We start from the raw sequence: 18,372 nt of genomic DNA, 5'->3' as shown, positions 1-18,372 counted from the left end.
GTGTTACCGGGCAGAACAGACACAATTAACTGTGATCATCTCAGGCATCCCTATGTGGATTCCACATATAAAGCACACTGCTTCCTCATGTGTTCAGTAGATTCACACAAATAATGCCTTCTCAGGCTGTTGCTCTGGGCCGGGAACCTATGATTGGGGTTGCCAGGAGGCAACCATTTCTCGGGTGGTATGAGCTCAGATCCACTCCCTCCCACCTTCTTGCCTGGGACAAATTGGGGTCCCACCCTTTACGCTGGGTGTTGCCCATCCCTCAGACCTGCACTTCACAGATGGCCTCGCTAGCACATATAGATCAGTCGCTGGGGATTCATCGCACGCTGCAGCCCTTACTTCATCCAGCCAGGCATCAAAGACCTTCTTTTGGCTAAATAGGTCTACCAGATTTTCATAGTCCTCTGCCTCTTTATCCCTTATCCATTTCCGTAAATAATTTTATACCATTTTATAAACTTATTCCCCGTGACTTATTTTATCATGGTTTTTTTTATTTTTCTAAAGTTTAGGCAGTATTCCTCTGGGATGATTTAAAACCTTTTCAATACAGTACCTCTGAATCAATCATAATTCATAGCCCCTTTTGGATATTTATCAGATAGACTGGGAGGCAAGGTGATCGTTTTCTGTGTGTCAAGAATTTGGAGTACTTCACATGTCCTCTGAAAAGTGGTCAGGTATTCCACAATGCATTCCCTGTCCCAGCATCTTGGACATAATTTATCTTAGCTGGTTCATCCCTGAGGAGGATTACTCATGGGAGGTGGGTTTTTATTTTGTAATTTCAGCATTTTGAGCGCTTGCTGCCTCTCTTGAGGACAAGTGTAGAGTCCTGCACTTAGGATGCAAGAACCCCATGCACTGCCACAGGCTGGGGACCAACTGGCTAAGCTGCAGTTCTGCAGAAGAGGACCTGGGGATTACAGTGGATGAGAAGCTGGATATGAATCAACAGTGTGCCCTTGGATAAATTCAGTGCCAGTGGGGATAGAACGGTATTCAGAGGGAGGGGACCATAAGTCCTGTGTTGAGTTTCAGTTAGTGTTGCACAATAAGAGGTGTTTTGAGAATCGTGTGCTACTACCCGTGCCGTGGCTCCATATGCTTCCTAGCTGATCAGGCTGGTAGGGAAGTACCGGGTATATTGCTAATGGAGATGATCACCTGTCTTAGGGAGGGAAGACTGTCCAATGCTTTGAAGAAAGGAGTGGGATGGTGCATTCTGTTCTAGCTCCTGATCCAGTGATAGGCTGCAACAGAAACTGCTCTTTATTTGCTTGTAATGTTTTCTATACCCTACAATAATTTCTGGTGAAATTAGTAGGCAGCAGGTTTAAAACAAACATGGAAGTACTTCTTCACACAACACAGAGTCAACCTGTGGTATTCCTGGTCGGGGGATGTTGTGAAGGCCAAAAGTATAACTGGGTTCAAAAAAGAACTAGCTATGTTAATGGAGGATGGGTCCATCAATGGCTGTTAGCCAAGATGGTCAGAGCTGCATCCCCATGCTCTGGTGTCTCTAAACCTCTGACTGCCAGAAGCAGGGACTGGAAGAAAGGGGATGGATCACTTGATAAATTGCCCTTTTCTATTCACTCTCTCTGAAGCATCTGACACCATCAACTGCCAGAGTCAGGCTACTGGCTAGATGGACCATTGGTCTGACCCAGTCTGGCCACTCTTTTATGTTCTTATATTGGTGCATGAGGTCAGCTTAGGAGAGAGCAGCCATGTGTTTCTAAGGGAACTACAGGCCAGTCAGCCTCACCTCAGTCCCTGGAAAAATCATGGAGCAGGTACTCAAGGAATCAATTCGGAAGCACTTAGAGGAGGGGAAAGTGATCAGAAACAGTCAGCATGGATTCACCAAGGGCAAGTCATGCCTGACTAACCTAATTGCCTTCTATGATGAGAGGCTCTGTGGGTGAGGGGAAAGCAGTGGATGTGTTATTCCTTGACTTTAGCAAAGCTTTTGATACAGTCTCCCACAGTATTCTTGCCGGCAAGTTAAAGAAGTATGGGCTGGATGAATGGACTATAAGGTAGATAGAAAGCTGGCTAGATTGTCAGGCTCAACAGGTTGTGATCAATGGCTCCATGTCTAGTTGGCAGCCTGTATCAAGTGGAGTGCCCCAAGGGTCGGTCCTGGGGCCGGTTTTGTTCAATATCTTCATTAATGATCGGAAGGATGGTGTGGACTGCACCCTCAGCAAGTTTGCAGATGACGCTAAACTGGGAGGAGTGGTAGATACGCTGGAGGGTAGGGATAGGATACAGAGGGACCTAGACAAATTAGAGGATTGGGCCAAAAGAAATCGAGGGACGTGATCATTCCCCTCTACTCAGCACTGGTGAAGCCTCATTTGCAGTACTGTGTCCAGTTTTGGGCCCCACACTACAAGAAGGATGTGGAAAAATTGGAAAGAGTCCAGCAGAGGGCAACAAAAATGATTAGGGGGCTGGAGCACATGACTTATGAGGAGAGTCTGAGGGAACTGGGATTGTTTAGTCTGCAGAAGAGAAGAGTAAGGGGGGATTTGATAGCTGCTTTCAACTACCTGAAAGGGGGTTCCAGCGAGAATAGATCTAGACTGTTCTCAGTGGTACCAGAACAAGGAGTAATGGTCTCAGGTTGCAGTGGGGGAGTTTTAGGTTGGATATTAGGAAAAACTTTTTCACTAGGAGGGTGGCGAAGCACTGGAATGGGTTACTTAGGGTGGTGGTGGAATCTCCTTCCTTAGAGGTTTTTAAGGTCAGGCTTGACAAAGTCCTGGCTGGGATGATTTAGTTGGGGTTGGTCCTGCTTTGAGCAGGGGGTTGGACTAGATACCTCCTGAGGTCCCTTCCAGCCCTGATATTTTATGATTCTATGATTCTAAGGTGTGGAGAGAGAATTCCTTGCTTTAGTCCCAGCTCTCAAACGCCGGCTGAGTTGCTCTTTGAGCAGCCCGTCCCAGCTGTGAGTGGGGCCACCTGACTGATTCCTCTTGTGCTGTCTGTCCTGCTGCTGCCATTGCTGGGGGAGGTCCCTTTTAAAGTGCCAAAGCCTGTGTTTGACACAGCCCCTGGGGCACTCTGATACTCACCATGCAGAGGAGTGTAACTGCCAGGTGTCCTCCCTTTCTGACTCCTGCATGGTGATCCCAGGAGTGAGACCAGCTGCCCAGGCTCTGGACATAACATGTGTCTTGCCTTTCAGAGGAAGGTGAAGGGGCACGTGCAGATGATTCTGGAGCAGCTGCTGCGCACTGTCAATCGCAGGGTGATTGGCCTCGGTCAGGAACACGACCTAAGAGTGAGTACCACTGCGTGCTCTGTGCGGTTCTGGGGGGCTACAGGCATGTGCCCTGGTGAGTGCAGAAGTGTGTGCTGGGTTCGGTGCTGGGGTGGTGAGAGCTCGTTAGAGTCTCCTGCTATTGGTACCATTCATCCTGCAGCAGCCTGGTCAGGATGAGCCTCTCGACGTTACACAGAGCTCCTGGAAAATCCATCAGCCCGAGTCCAAACACGGCACATGGGGATTCATGGGAGGAGCAGATACTGAGGCAGGGTGGAGTCCTGGGTTGACCCTCATGGGGTGCTGGCAGAAGGCTGGGCCCCCTCCCACAGTGGGAGGTTCCTTGTGTGGAGGTGGGGCTGTAGGGACACCCCCGAGGTTGAAGAATGTGAGTTCTGAGGACGGGTGAAGGGAGCTGGGCTCCGTCCAGGAACAAGGATGCTTGCTGGGCCTAAATCACCATTGGAGTTCTGCATGCCAAGAATGCAGAGCGGATTCAATCTCAGGGTTCAACGCATCAGCCAGTCATAGAGTCTCTGTCTACACAGCCAGTGGGTGCGAGCCTCCCAGCCTTGGGCTACCAGGGCTCGTGCTCTAGAAATAGCTGTGTAGGCAGCGCTTTTCAGAACGCCGGGTGTGTCTATCCAGCGGCTCAGGCTGGAGCTCAGGCTCTGAGGCCCACCCCCCTTCCCAGGCTCCAGCCTGAGCCACAGCCTCAACTGGCTATTGGCTCAGCTATTTCAGAGCACTGCTGGGAGCCCTGCTAGCCTGAGTCCGTTGACCTGGGCTGAAGAACGTACCCTGAAGCACAGCACTGCTCACCTGACGCTCCAGACGTAGGGCCCAGTTGGACTGTTTGGTGAGGAGCTACGAGGCAAGATGGCCCATGGCTCACTCGGTTAGCCGGTGTCTTGATGTGGAGCAGATCTGATGGGCCAGCAGGTGGGGGAGGGGTTCAGAATGAAGAACGAACTGGATAAATTGGCTAGAGATAAATCACTCCCCCTGGGCAGGGGCCAGGGTGGGGGTTAGAAACCAGGGGAGTTAGAGCATGGCAGCTGAGCCCAACGGGGACTGCCCAGACGGCAAACCGCTGGGTCCACGCTCTGTGTCCTGTGGCAGCGGGAAGTCAGTGGGGACGGCTGTAAACCAATGGTGTAGAGGAGCAATGGCCAGGAAGCTCAGCTTGCCTCTCAGTGGAGGGGCCTGCTGGGATCTGTCCTCCCATTCTTGGTTCTCCTTGACAAGTGCTGCTGGAGGAAGTGAATCTGGAGTGACGGGCGTGGCAGAGTGGTGCTGTGAGGCTCACCGAACCTCTGGCTCTGGTGCGGTCTCTGTTTGGAGGCTGCCTGAGGGTCTCTCCAGCAGGTCGCCCTGCTCAGGTCTGTGCGTGTTCAGGCTGCTGGCAGCTCTTGGGTGGACCTTTGGATAGACATACCCAGGATTCATTCGGTGCTGCTGTTACACTGATCCCTGTGAGTTAGCACCTTCATTCCCCAAGGTTCAAGGAGTGAACAAGGCTCTTCTCTTTAATGGCTTTGGTTTGATCCTGCGATGGGTTTCAAGTGTATATTTTGAGATATCTGCCTCTTCAGTGAGTCTCTCACAATTGGCAGGCTCAGACTCCCTTCACTCGAATCACTTCACTGCGGCAGCGCGGATGGGCTGTTTTCCTGGCTTGATTTGTGCAGTTTCTCAGGAGAGCTCTCATTGGCCTGCCTGACACAAAGGGAGAGGAAGCTCTTCCAGCACCAGATCACCAACGCTGTCTCTTGCTCATCATTATGTGGCTTTGTTTGCTGAACTGATTGCGGATTCAGTCCTAAATACTCCTCTCTGACCTTGGGGGTAATGGCCTTATGGAATTTCTTAGCTAAGCTATTCTGTATTCAGTTCTGCCCTCAGTCATTGTGTCAATGCTGTAAATGAGGCAGACAGGGTGTGGCCCAGCTGGTCATAGCATCTCCTTTCATACACTTCTCTCTCCAGTGCTTTTGCGGAGGGAGAGAGACTGGAGCTCTGAATCTGCCGGTCTATGACAAGGACCTTTAGAGTATGGGATCCAAGCGAGTGAAGGAGGCTTGGTGGGGATCAGGAGGGATTTGAGCTCTCTAGCATTACATTTTTTGTTTCCCTTGCTTCTGGGTTGTGTATTTTGGCATCCCAGAGAAGTGAGGGCAGAAAGGAGCAGTAATGGAGCTACACGCATGATTTATAATAGTAGTAACGAGGAACTGGATGAGGTCATTAGGGACCAGTTTCAGTACAAAGAGAATCTAACCCTTTGACCTGATCCCAGCCATCTCCCTTTGAATCTTGTCAAGACCTGAACCATCTGAGTTTCAGAAATGCTGTCTGGTAGCCGTCTTGGCCTGACTTATCAGCTATATGCTGCCTCTATACTCCCTGCAGGGCCGGCTCTAGACCCCAGCGCACCAAGCAGGCGCGTGGGGCGGCCCTTTCCCTGGGGGGCGGCATTTGGCTCCGGCTGAGCTCCCGCAGGTGTGCCTGCGGCAGGTCAACCGGAGCCCGGGAGGAGCGGACCTGCCGCAGCCAGGACTGCGGCGGGTCCCCTCTTCCCGCGGCTCCGGCTGAGCTCCCGCAGGCACGCCTGCGGCAGGTCCGCTGGTCCCGGGCTCCGGTTGACCTGCCGCAGGCATGCCTGCGGGAGCTCAACAGGTGCCGCGGGAAGAGGGGACCCGCCGCGGGACCGGGGAAGGGGCGGCGCTGCGCACGGCTGCTTGGGGCAGCCTATTTTCTAGAGCCGCCCCTGACTCCCTGGCTCCATCCAGCGGTGTAGGGCTGCTTCATGACTGGCTGTTCCTAGATGGTGCGCAACAGTCAGCATCTTCCCAGAGCCTGTTGTTGCAAGTGAGATTTCCAGCCCGGGTTTGGAAGCTTCTTATGAGCACAGAGCCAAACTGAACCACAGTCTTTGTCAGCGTCATTGAGCCTGTGTGTAATGGGAAGCAGATGGAAGTATGGGGGAAAGAATCCTGGTACCCCCCATACCTGGTACATCCCTGAGTGCCTCTGTTTCCCATGCTGGCCTGTCCGGTGACCCCAGCAACCCAGGTGCACCTCTCAGAGCTCCCATCCCACCCCTTTAGGAAATGCCTGTCCTCACTCAGGTATCTGACCTGCTCATCAGGGCACAACAAAATAATCATTTGGCTAGGAATGCCGCCTCTTTGTGAAGCCTCTGTTGGCTGTAGGGGCTTGTGAAACTGCACAAGCTAAAAGCTTCACTGATTAGATGCCACAGCCAGAGACCTGCCATCCTGTCCTGGTGCCCAATACATTCCAGGTGAATGATCTGACACAAGGCCCACAAGCACCCTGAACATAGGGACCCGTGGGACCCTGTCAGCAGCTGCATGACGGGGAGGGGAATACAAGGTACCTAGAACTTCTCAGCTGCGACCTGGTCATCTGCTTCTAAGGAGAGACTGCTCATGGATGCTCACAAAACCTGCAGGCCAAAGGAAGCTCTTGCCTTCCGGGGTGCTGGGACCTATGAACCATGCACCTGGAATTTCCTGGCTACTTAACCCCACACCAGAGACCTAAGCTTCCCCTCCTCCCTGCCACACAGGGGGAGAAGGGCAAGAATAGTTCCATCCAAAATAAACGGGGTTCCTGGTGGGTTAAGGCCAGATGTATGTTGTAGTTCAGGGCAGATTAGGGGTGAGTGAATGAATCATAGAATCTCAGGGTTGGAAGGGACCTCAGGAGGTCATCTAGTCCCACCCCCTGCTCAAAGCAGGACCAATCCCCAGATCCCTAAATGGCCCCCTCAAGGATTGAGCTCACAGAACTGGGTTTAACAGGCCAATGCTCAAAGCACTGAGCTATCCCTCCCCCTGCAATGGTGAAGGACAGAAGGCTCAGGGTGGGTTACTGTTATGTCAGTTCCAGCAGACGCATGCAGATTCTCTGCTGAGCTCCTTAGTCTCAGATGGGTGTAGCCTGGAGCTTGCATGGATCCCAGTCTCTTGCTGGCTGGGTTTGTGACCCTTCCCTCGCAGGAGTTGTCCAGGCTTGGGGTTGCTGTGAATAGTGCATTGGCCATAGCAGCAAGTCTCAGACACCTGCAATGCTGAGACTTCCAATGTTCTTCAGTGAGATAAATTCTGTCACTACTGCAGGGGCCAAGTGTTCCCCTACAGGGGACCAGCAGCTGCCATTGACTTCAATGGGTATTGAATTCTGAGGCCTTCTTGGGACCCAGCCTCCCTTCCATCCCCTATTATCATGCACAGACCGTATCATTCAGAGGCCTTTGTGCTGCTCTCAGCTGCATGGGGTCTCTGCGGAGCCCTCTCCTTCCCCACTCTCCTGGCCTTTGTGCGGCTCAGGCTTGGTTTTTCTGAGCACGGCAACATCTTGCTGACGCTGTGTGAAGCATTAGGGAGTGTTTTCTGTGCCGTGCTCAGCATGCTGACACCACCCACGGCTGCTTCCAGCCCTTTGATCTGGGACCCTCATTAAACTGACATTGAATTTCTCCTCTCGTGGGCAGCCTTGAAAAAGCTGGAATATTTGAGCTGCTAATTTCTTTCTTGTAATTAGTCAGTGAATCCTGCAGCCAGGGAGCCTCAGCTTCCTTCCCTGAGAGCCAGCTGCATGTGGGAGGGAGAATATAATTTCTAGGTTGGCTTCCCCTCCCTATCCGGACTCAATATCACAGTGCTTTTGATTAGAGATAGCAGGTCACAAGTGATAAAAACTGGTGGTGTGAAATGAGTTGGGCTGGTCTTGGCTATGTCCACAGCAGGCAGGTGCACACATCACCACTGGTGCTATCTGCTCTTTCATTATCAGGCTCTGCAGAATTTTGAGGAATGGACTTAAAAGTGAATGAATAAGTTTCAGATTTCTGACCAGGCCAGAACCCAGGGCTCACTCACTGGCACTTGCCTATGTCCCTGCTTCCTCCAGTTTCTAGTGTCTGCCTTTCTCCTGCATCCCCCTGCTGGCCGCCTGATCCAGGAAACTCAAAGGTCAGGTTTCTGTCCCCTTTGAGTATCAAGATCTTTCTGATGCCCACATAGCATGGCGAAGGTTTCACGCTGTGCTGCACATGGTGAGGTTCTTTGTGCCTTCAGCTCCTGATGGCAGGGGCTGTGAATCAGCAGGAGCTGCAGCTCTCTGACTAATCCCTGCAACACGTGATTTCAGAAATCAAGGCTATAAGAAGGTGCTACTCAACCCAGAATGCAGAGGACTTGTTGTCCAGGTGACAGGGTAACTAAGCCAGACTGGGGTGGGACAGCTGATGGCCATTGGAGTGAAGGGGAATGGTGCTATGCTGAGGAGAACTTGTAACACAGGCCCCCAACTTTTCTGTGTGTAAAAGACAATTGCAGGGTCTCTCATTAGGCTGCTGAATCAGCCAAACTCTGAGCCTGGAAGTGACAAACCTCCAGGTACTTTTGATGACACTGAAGTGATTGAAAGGCAGCTGCTGGCTGTTCTGTGGGGAGCCATGCCCTAGAAATGCGCTTTTCATGACACAGGGAAAGGGGCGCTATGGAGGTTGGAAATGCTGGGGGTGCCTGCCCGTGGAGATCAGAGATGGAGGCAGGGGTGTTAACCAGCCATTCAGCTGCACTAAAGGGAGCCCTACGGTAGACAGAACTCCAGCAGCTTTCAGCATGTTTACCATGATGGCAGTGACACCCTGGGTGCATGGAGGGCGTGTTATCTCCATGCCTTCTTTGTTAATTACACCCCCAAATACTCCAAACAGCAGGAGCCAATCGCTCCCTTTTTAAGAACAAAAACTTGCTGGCAAGAGTCTGTATAGCAAAAATAGCGTCTCCCTAGAGTTTATTGATTTCTCATTAAGTACAGTGGTGCTCCCCCTCCCGCCCGTTATTTACACAGGGGCCTTAGGATGTTAAACAGGGGAGAGGTCAGAATACAAAAGCTGGTGCTACCCAAACCCTAGCCTCAGCGAGAGGGAGAGCAAGGAACAGAGTGCTTGGTATGTCAGCAATGGAACGTCTCTTTGGCAGTGGGGACCTCACGCTTGTCCTCTTGCCTCGGTGATGGGCCTTTGCATCCTCCTCAGGCAGCACCATGTGTCAAAGGAACCAGAAACATTTGCGCCTGGATTTTTTGGAGTCGAGTTTTGCAGGCAGCTTCGGCATCGGGGACAGCTCTTGCCGAGTCGGTGTGGTGGCCCGGGCTGTCGTGGGGGAGCTTTGCCTTGACTCACTCTCAATGCTGCTCAGCACCCGCTGGAAGCGGCCTTCCTGCTGCCGAAAATCATGTTCCACACTGTAGGAGACACAGAACAAAGACGAAAATGTTAAAAAACATTTCATATGATAATAATTCAAGTACAATCGGTGGTGGAGTCTGCTTTCCACAAGCGACCCCTGCCCTGCCCTGCCAGGATCCACCTTGCCCGGGGAGTTTAGTGTCCATGCCCCTTCAGGCCTCAGTCTCAGCTGAGACTGTTAACAAACTGGGCTGGGGGCTTTTATGATGTGGACACCTGTACTGGCCTGAGACATCAACACATTTCCCACCAGCCGCTGAGCTGATGTCAGATGGGAATGATTTCAGCTCCATGGAGCACTAGTGAGCGTACATGAGAGTAACAGTCAGCAGTCTGTCTTCAAAGCCCGTCATGTACGTTAACTAATTAAGTCATTTATAGAACAACGTTTCTCCCACTGGGTCCCAAAGGCTCACTCACCCACCACCCTGGCGTTAGCCACAGCAGCGCGCACCGGGGCTAGAAAGCAACTCTAGCCTTTGAGGGGATGCACAGTTACAACAGACAGTTATTCAATATGAATGTGTGATCTCTAACCACTGCTCCACCCCAGCAAGCCCTCGCCCACCAGCAAAGGCTTCCCTGGGCCACGCACTGTCCAAAGGGAAAGCACATTCCAGAGCAGAAGGTTCCCCAGTGAGAACTCCCAGCCCCAAGATCGTCCCAATATGACGGCTGGTAGCAGAAATGGCCCAGCTGCTCTCAGCTCAGGGGCAAGCCCTGCTGCAGAAGTCACTGCCCCATCTAGGTGCACCAAAACCTGGACCCCAGATCTCTGGGATCTTTGGTGGGGCCTGTGATGGGGTGTACTGGGCCCTTTGAGACCCCTGCTGGAGACCTCATGGTCCATCCACACCCCGCCCCAGAAAAGGAGCAGTGAAGGTGGGTCCTCCAAGCCTGCCTAGAGAGGCTGCAGGGAAGCAGCCAATCAGAGCCCACCAGGCTCAGTTAAAAGGAGCTGCAGGGCCAGAGCAGATCAATTCCTGGTGGGGACCAGAGGAGTAAGGAAGGGGGCTTCTTGCTGGAGCTCAAGGGAGAACCAGAAGATAGGTTCTGGTGGCATTGCCATTTGATGAGGAAGAAGAGGAGTTGAGAACTTCAGCCCTGAGGTCAGGGTGAAGAGGAAGGGACTACATGGGAAGCGGCCCAGGGAAGAAGAGCAGCAGGCAGCTGCTATTTGTAGAGTTCCTGGGTCAGGACCAAAGTAGTGGGTGGGCCCGGGTCTCCCCCACTGGCCACTTGCAGAGTGGCCAAAGCCCCAAGAAGGGAACAAGTTTTGGGCTAGAATTTAATGGGCTCAGGGAGGGGCTGAAGACCCTCAGAGGGTCCACCGTTTGTTGGACTTTGTTACCCCAGGAGGGGATCGGACTTGAAGGAGTGACCTGGCTGGAGAACTGGGGCAATAAGAACCATTGAAGGCGAAGAGTCTCCAGGGAGAAAGCCCTGCAGGCACTGCTCTACACCATGGCAGGCACAGAGTCAAAGATAGCTCAGAAGAGGCCAAGAACTGAGCCCAGAGGCAGCGCTGCAGATGCCAAGGGCACAGTGATAGGTTCTGTGGGACCTTTTACCCTGGAAGGGGTTTGTTCATCCATTTTAGACGGTGTGACTCAGCTGGAGGGCGGCCATTGAAGGGCCCTCTGACAAGGTTAACCTCCAACAGGGGATGCTAGAAGCAGAGAGAGAGTGAGTGCAGGTTCGCACCCAACCAACAGGAGGCGCTCAGGAGAGATGAGTGGCCCTCAGTCACACGGCCTCACAGACGTGGCCACATTCTAGCCAGGGTGACATGAGGAGGGGAGGTACCATGTTCCCTCAGTCCCCGGCAGCTACCAAAGCAGTGAGTAGATGCTCCCTTGTACTTGCCTAATTTCTCTGATTTTTCTGCCTCGCTCGAGCACCCTTGTTGTAAATAGGTGTTTAGCGGGAGGGCTGGTGGAGCCATGTCTGACTGAGAGAGAGCCTCATTTCTGAGAAGGGCTGGAAGATATGACAGGCTGAAAGGGCTCCAGCTCAGCACTGAAGCCTTCTTCCATAATAGCAAGAGAGGGAGAGAAGAAGAAACAACCCCATCATGCCCTGGAACCCTGTGCTGGGAGAGCCTGGTACCAGTCAGTGCAGAAACCATCTAGGTTCCTTGGCAGGTTCCCCTCACCGCCTTTTCCTGATGGTGATGGAAAGGTCATTTTCCCTGTTGAGGGTACCCCTCCCCCATATACATCTGCCTTCCATGCTCAGTTCTGACAGGGATGCAGGGGAAGACCCCACCCACGCCCCTCCACCCTCGGTTCCAAGAGTAGAAGCCAGTCCCTGATTACTCCCCCATCTAGGGTCGTGCTCAGGATTCTCTTGGATCAGAGGGTTTGGATCCAGGAACTTTCAGACTCAATCTCACTGCCAGGTTGCAGTTGGAGGCTCACGCTGGGGGCTCTCAATCTAAGCTGTTCGCAGTTCCACCCTCAGAACAGAGTTCTCTTAGCAGAGCCCTTTCCAGGAGTTACAGGTCCTAGGCTCTCCCTTACTCTTACAAAGGGTGTTCTCCATATGGGCCATTTGGGACCACAGGAACTGCCATGCTGAATCAGAGCAGCAGTCCATCTAACCCAGTACCCTTTCTCTGGCAGCAGGCAGCACCAGCTGCTTCAGAGAGAGGGCTTGGCTACACTGGAGAGTTGCAGCGCTGGTGGAGGCTTTCCAGCGCTGCAACTTAGTAACTGTCCACACCTGCAAGGCACATCCAGCGCTGCAACTCCCTGGCTGCAGCGCTGGCTGTACACCTGGTCTGCTTGGGGTGTAGCGAGTGCAGCGCTGGTGATGCAGTGCTGCTCGTCAGGTGTGGCCACACACCAGCACTGTTATTGGCCTCCAGGGTATTAGGAGATATCCCAGAATGCTTTTAACTAAATTACTCTCTTTGTTTTGTTATGCTGCCTCTCTTTGTTTTGTTGTGAACTCGGGAGCTGCTTATCTAAAAAACAAACACAGCTCCTGTTTGCTGTGATCAATCTATAACTGACTGTGAACAATCAAATGAGATAACCCACTACCTTGCTGTGAATGAGGCAGGCAGGGGGATGAGTGTTTGCTTGAGGATAGAAACAGCGGGGGCAAGGGGGAGAAAGGGAGTCCGTTGGAGCAGCTGCTTATCTGGTCTGCAGGCTGTTTGCAGTTAAGAGTAAGGGGTCGGGAAAATTTTCTGATTTTGCAAGGCAGGGAGCTGATACACAGTGTCGGCTCCAAAAATCCACTCTCTCTCTCCCCCGGTCCCTGTCACACTCCACCCCACCCCCCTCTTTTGAAAAGCACGTTGCTGCCACTTGAATGCTGGGATAGCTGCCCATAATGCATCACTCCCAACAGCGCTGCAAATGCTGCAAATGTGGCCACACTGCAGCGCTGGTAGCTGTGAGTGTGGCCACACACCAGCGCTTTCCTTACACAGCTGTACGACCAGCGCTGTAACTCCCAGCGCTGCAACTCTCAAGTGTAGCCAAGCCCAGAGTTTCTGTTTTATCTATCCTTTCCCTAATGGTTCCTAACACTGTAAGCTGTTTGACTACTGGTGCGCACTGAGCGGATGTGTTCAGAGAACTGTCCGGGATGATTCCAAGAGCTCTAAGACCTGTGCCAAACTTCTGACCCCTGTTGGCTCAGTGAGAACAAAGTATAACGTCTATGCTTGGGCCAGCCATATTACCTTTGTAGTCCAGCTGAGGAGTTTGAGGGCTGCAAAGCAGCTGAAAGTCAGAACACTCATTAAAAGCTGCCTATGATGTCTCAGCCACAACTGTTGTGGTAGGTGAGCTGCCGGGCTAATATGCTCCTGCCTGTCTATGGACACACACACTGCAGTGGGAGACCTTCCCTTTGTGAAACCAGATGTGCCCCCAGACACTTGAAAAATGTAACAGACTCCAGGTCATCACCTTTCAGAACTGACCTGCAGCAGATCACAGAGCCAGAGACACTTCAGAAGTCTGTTGCTTCAACAAGCAGAAACTCCCTCCCACAAACTGGACTCAAGGACACAGATGTAGCTGCAAACTTACGGTGCTGATGGTGGCCCTAGCCTCAGTCAGAGTGTTATCATTCCTTCTGGGTGTTTCAGATCTCACACGAGTGCCATCCTTACGCAGCCAGCCTCAGCTCAGATTCATCCCTGATGTGGGCACTGATTGTCTTCTGAGTCAGACTGTGACCGTCCTGGTCTCTTTCTCAAGCCACACCCACTGAGGGAGGCCAAGTTACACATGGTCCATGCTAAGATGGCACCTAATTGCTGAAGCAACACCTGCCTGTGAATCCCCAGGCCTGGCTGCGGTTTTGATGGCAGGCTTAGGAGGCAAATGATCTCTGCGTGCACTCGGAAAGCAGAGACTCTGCACTACCATCCACAGCCTGATGGCACCACAGCTCAGGCTGCCTCGCTCGCTCCCCAGCAGCCCCCAGAGTTAACAAACGAGAGGGAGCTGATGGAATACCCTGGCATCTCCCCACGTAAGAGAGGCTGTGAAGGAGCAATTGCCCAGCACCATCCTCTAGCACCTCTGAGGAGAGAGCAGACGCCACGTGTGGGCCTCTTTCCCCCTCTTACTTCCACAAGAAGCAGGTTCCGGCTCTTTTCTGTGGGCTGCAGGCGTTAGAAGTCGACAGCTGCTCATAATGCCCCAAGGTATGTCCTTGCAGCAGCACGTTAACCCTTTCCTTACTGAGGACGGGTGGGTGCCCCAGACCTTTGAGCGTGGTGGAGGAGTGAAACCTGACTGGATCCCTGAGTGACCACATGCAAGAGCTGGGCTGCGTTAGTCTCCAAAGGGCGTGGATACTGTACTGCCCCAGGTGGCAGAGAGCTCCCACGGAACAGAAGAGAGCGCATGCTGCTTGCTAGATGTGTTTGAGGTGCTGGCATAACAAAGCCACATGAAGCCCTATCTAGTTCCTGTTGTGCAGGGGACGCCATGACTGCCCCTACAGCCCATGCCCAGGGCTCTCCCAGCCTTTCCCTGGGAAGTGATGTCCCAGCCATGACCCAGCTGGGGAGTTTTCCTCAGACTAGGCCATTTTCCACCTTTAAGTCCCATTAACCCCCTTGCATCATACGGAATTCCTCCCTGACTGCAGTGCAAGCACAGCAGGAGGATGGTCTGCTCTGCCCAGACAGGCGCGTGGGTGTAAAGTAAGGCACAGACAGATTGGCTGGTTGCAGGGAGAGCTCTCGCTGAAATCATCTGTCACCATTGGTGGCACCCTTCCTAGGCCTGGTGAGGGATCTGGGGGCCAGCAGGAAACACGGCCTGTCCTCTCTGCACATCTCAGTGAGGGGAGTCTAGGGTGGGAGAGCTACTGCTTGTGTCTGCGTCCCCTCGCACTGGCACAGAGGGGCTTGGGGCGAGGCCACTGCAGCAGTGTTGAAGCACCATCTCCTGGTAGGTCACTTTAGCTCTGCCTTCCCACCAGCTGAGTACTCGCCACTGTCAGGAGTGGAGGCCAGGAGCTCTCCGCTCTCCAGCACTTAGTCTGGCTTCCTCAAAGCTGGGTGGCTGCTGCTCCAGAAGGGATTGTAGGTGAGGCCCTAGGTCGCTTTGTCCCTCTCTTGTGCCCACAGGGTCCAATACAGGCTTCAGAGGTGCACCATAGTGATCCTTTACAGAACCCAAGTCAGTGGCCACAACGCCTCCCGTCACCCTACTCTCTGCTTCTTCAGGCCCAAGACTCGAGTGTGTCATGGCTGGAGCAGCAGGAATGCAGGCCTTTGGGCAGTAGCCCTCTGCCTAACATCCCTTCTGCACTCCAGGGAGGATGGAGACTCGCCCCAGTGAGAGGAGCCAGGTCCCTGCCCTGCCCCTTTGGGGAGTCAGATAAGAATGGAGCGAGAAGAAATTCTTCCTCTGGCCTTATGGCCTCTGGGGCTGCGGAAGCGGTGTGTAAAGGGTTAATGTATGTCCTAATGATTGAAGGGAGGTTTGCACACCCCATGCTCTGGCTGATCCACCCCAAAAGCTGCCCCCCGCATGCTCTTCCCCTTAAGGAACTGAATCCTGCAGTCTCCCAGCTGATCAGAGCCATTGTTCTATCTACAGGCAGTAGAAGAATGGCTGTTGTTAGCAGTTCCCCCTGTGACGGTGAGGAAGGCATTCTCTCTCTGGGCCTCAAGGCGTGTTAGCCCGGCTCCTGTGCATGTCTGTTGTGTGTGACTGTGAGCTCCTCCGGGCTGCACCCAGCACCGTGGGGCCTTGATCTTAGCAATGCCAATAATAATAGACTGAGCCTTTGCCACTGTAGCCAGGGGCTTGAGGAAATGGAGATCTGGAGTGGCCAGAGGGAATTCCCGTCTCCACCATTAACCCCTCAGCTACGGCACTGATCTCCACTAACCCAGCCTGCTCCTTTCCCTGATGTCTCTTCTGTACAGTGTGACAGGCACCCAGCATTCCTTGCAATAGAACCAGACTCCCGGCGTCTGGGAAAGGTCACAGGCTCCAGGCACAACGCTGCTCTAGTGTCTGTTGCCTTGGGCCTGTGTGGGTCCTGCTGGAGCACTTGGTTCATCATGTGGATGGCGGCTGAGCCCAGAGGGAGCCTACAGCCAGAGACAAGTTACACAATCCACCTCCCGCAGCTGTGACATCTCTCCCAGCCGCCACGGGGACAGACCTGTCAATCCCAGTTAGCACTGAAATCCCCCACTAGCTACACAGGAGGAGTTTGCTGTTAGCTCTGGTGTACACAAGCACAGAGCAAGAGATGCAGACACAACAAGGCACTTCCAAAGAGAGAGACGCACCCAGTGCAGCAGGGAGAGACGCCCGCCCACAGAGATGGACGAGAGAGAGAGTCCTGCGTGCAAAGAGAGGTGGGGCAGACGCGCACCCACAGCATTGCTCAGAGACCTCCCCCCATCAGAACGCCATTCAGCCTTTAGTGACCCTAACCAAACAAACGTCATTAATGGTGAAACGTGCACATGCACCGAGAGAGCGGGGCACCCAGACGTGGAAAACCCCTTAGCCACACGCACGGGGACACCCGGCCTGACACGCACAGTGAACAGCTGAGCGTACCCCCCTCCCACAGGCTAATGGGGACAGTGTCCCTCGGCCCGCCCTCCCTCACAGGCCAAGCAGTGGCTGTCCCCCTTCCCTCCCCCTTCCTCTTGCTCAGGGCTGAGGTGGAGCTGTGGAAAGAGGGAAATGGAGATAGGCACTCCCTTGCCCCCAGGCACAGAGGACTAAGAGCTGGGCCCCTGGGATCCCAAACTCCACCCACTAGGGCCCATTACCCAAGGAGGAGGCATGTCAGGGCTGGGGGAGTGCCTGCCACAGCGGAGAAGCAGCACAGGCTGATGGGGCTCAGCAGGAGGTGACAGTTTGCGAGGGGCTGTCACTTCCCATGCAGAGCTTTCACATGGCATTTACCAACAGCCTCCCTTTCCAGCAAAGGCTCTTTGGCTCAGTCAGATGGGAGGGGCACAGAGTGCTGGCCAGTGAGAGGGGAAGGAGGCTTAGGGAGCTCCCCAAACAGACATGCAGCTCTGCTGATGCCCCTTGATCTCACCCCTCAGAGCCCCCCTATTCCAGCCGTGGGCTCCCCACACAGGACACAGATTTTAAAGCCAGCAGGAACTATCATGATGAACCAGTCTAACCTGCATAACACAGGCCAGAGCAGTTCATCCAGTGACTCCTGCATCAAGCCCAGAACTTCTGGTTGAGCTGGAGCATATCCTGTGGCAAGAGAGCCATCGAATTTTGATTTAAAGACTCCAAGCGACCGAGAATCCACCATATCCCTGGCTACGCTGTTCCAGTTACCCTCACGTAAACGTGTGCCTTAGTGTACTTTGAATTTGTCTCGCTTCCAAGCATTGCAGCCACTGGATTTCCCAGGCCTGCTGACTCGGACTCCTGGGGCTCGGGCTGCAGGGCTGTTTTAATTGCGATGTTCCAGTTTCCGATTTGAATTTGTCTAGCTTCAGCTTCCAGCCACTGGATCATATTTACCTTTGTCTGCTAGACAGAAGAGCCTGTTAGAAGTATTTGGTCCCACTGTAGCTCTGCCGATGCTCCTCAATCTCAGCCCACAGCCTTACCCCTGCTATGTCAGGCCTAGCTTTGCCGGGCACAGGTCCTCGGGCACAAAGGCACAGCTGAAAGTTCTTGAGTCTGTGCACTAAGTGCGCACCCCTCCTGTGTGCCTGGCCCGCTTTGAGACGTAGAGCGTGGCTTATACTGTGCAGCAAACAAAGCTGAGCATGAGCTCCCCAGTGACTCAGCTACAGCTGACAAGACTTCCTTGCACTGGGCTCTTCCATCTGAGTGCATCAGGCCTGCAATGGCCTTCCTGGGATACATCAGCACCTCTGTCCTTCACCTGTCTCCCACAGGCCAGGACTCCCCTGGGCATAGGGGCCTGTTGAGGAACCGTTAGGGGGTGTCTGTTTGCACATTGCTCCTCATCCCCTACTTTCATAGGTGCTGACTCCGTGGTGCTCCAGGGTGGATGCTGAGCACCCACCGGCAGCCCCCCTACCAGCTCCCCTCACCCTCCAGTGCTTCCCGTCCGCCGGCAGCGCCTCCTCCTCTCTCCCCGTGCCTTCCACCCGCTGTGATCAGCTGTTTCGCAGTGTGCAGGAGGCTGGGAGGGAGGAGCGAGGATGTGGCATGTTTGGGGGAGGGACAGAACTCAGCAGGAAGAGGCGGGATGAGGGTGGAGCCTTGGGGGAAGGGTGGAGGGTGGGGCCTGGGGTACGGGCCCCCCCCAGCACTTTGGAAAGTCGGCACCTATGCCT

General features: G+C 53.6%; 2 protein-coding genes across 6 annotated transcripts in view; one reads left to right on the top strand and one right to left on the bottom strand.

Moving 5' to 3' along the window:
- LOC123370842 (dedicator of cytokinesis protein 2-like) overlaps positions 1 to 18,372 on the top strand; it is a 336,056-nt gene that overhangs the window by 198,858 nt on the left and 118,826 nt on the right. For all 4 annotated transcript variants that reach the window (XM_045017656.1, XM_045017657.1, XM_045017655.1 and 1 more), the window contains one exon: positions 3,218 to 3,313. In XM_045017656.1, coding sequence (XP_044873591.1) covers positions 3,218 to 3,313 — 96 coding nt within the window. The remainder of the gene's footprint in view (positions 1 to 3,217; positions 3,314 to 18,372) is intronic.
- LOC123370843 (protein INSYN2B-like) overlaps positions 9,119 to 18,372 on the bottom strand; it is a 36,347-nt gene continuing 27,093 nt past the window's right edge. For both annotated transcript variants that reach the window (XM_045017660.1, XM_045017661.1), the window contains exon 4: positions 9,119 to 9,580. In XM_045017660.1, coding sequence (XP_044873595.1) covers positions 9,385 to 9,580 — 196 coding nt within the window. In that variant the 3' untranslated portion in view covers positions 9,119 to 9,384. The remainder of the gene's footprint in view (positions 9,581 to 18,372) is intronic.

This window comes from Mauremys mutica, chromosome 5, assembly GCF_020497125.1.
Source record: "Mauremys mutica isolate MM-2020 ecotype Southern chromosome 5, ASM2049712v1, whole genome shotgun sequence".
Lineage (NCBI taxonomy): Eukaryota > Metazoa > Chordata > Testudines > Geoemydidae > Mauremys > Mauremys mutica.
Note: the sequence above shows the minus strand (reverse complement) of the source record. Positions and strands in the feature narration are given on the sequence as shown.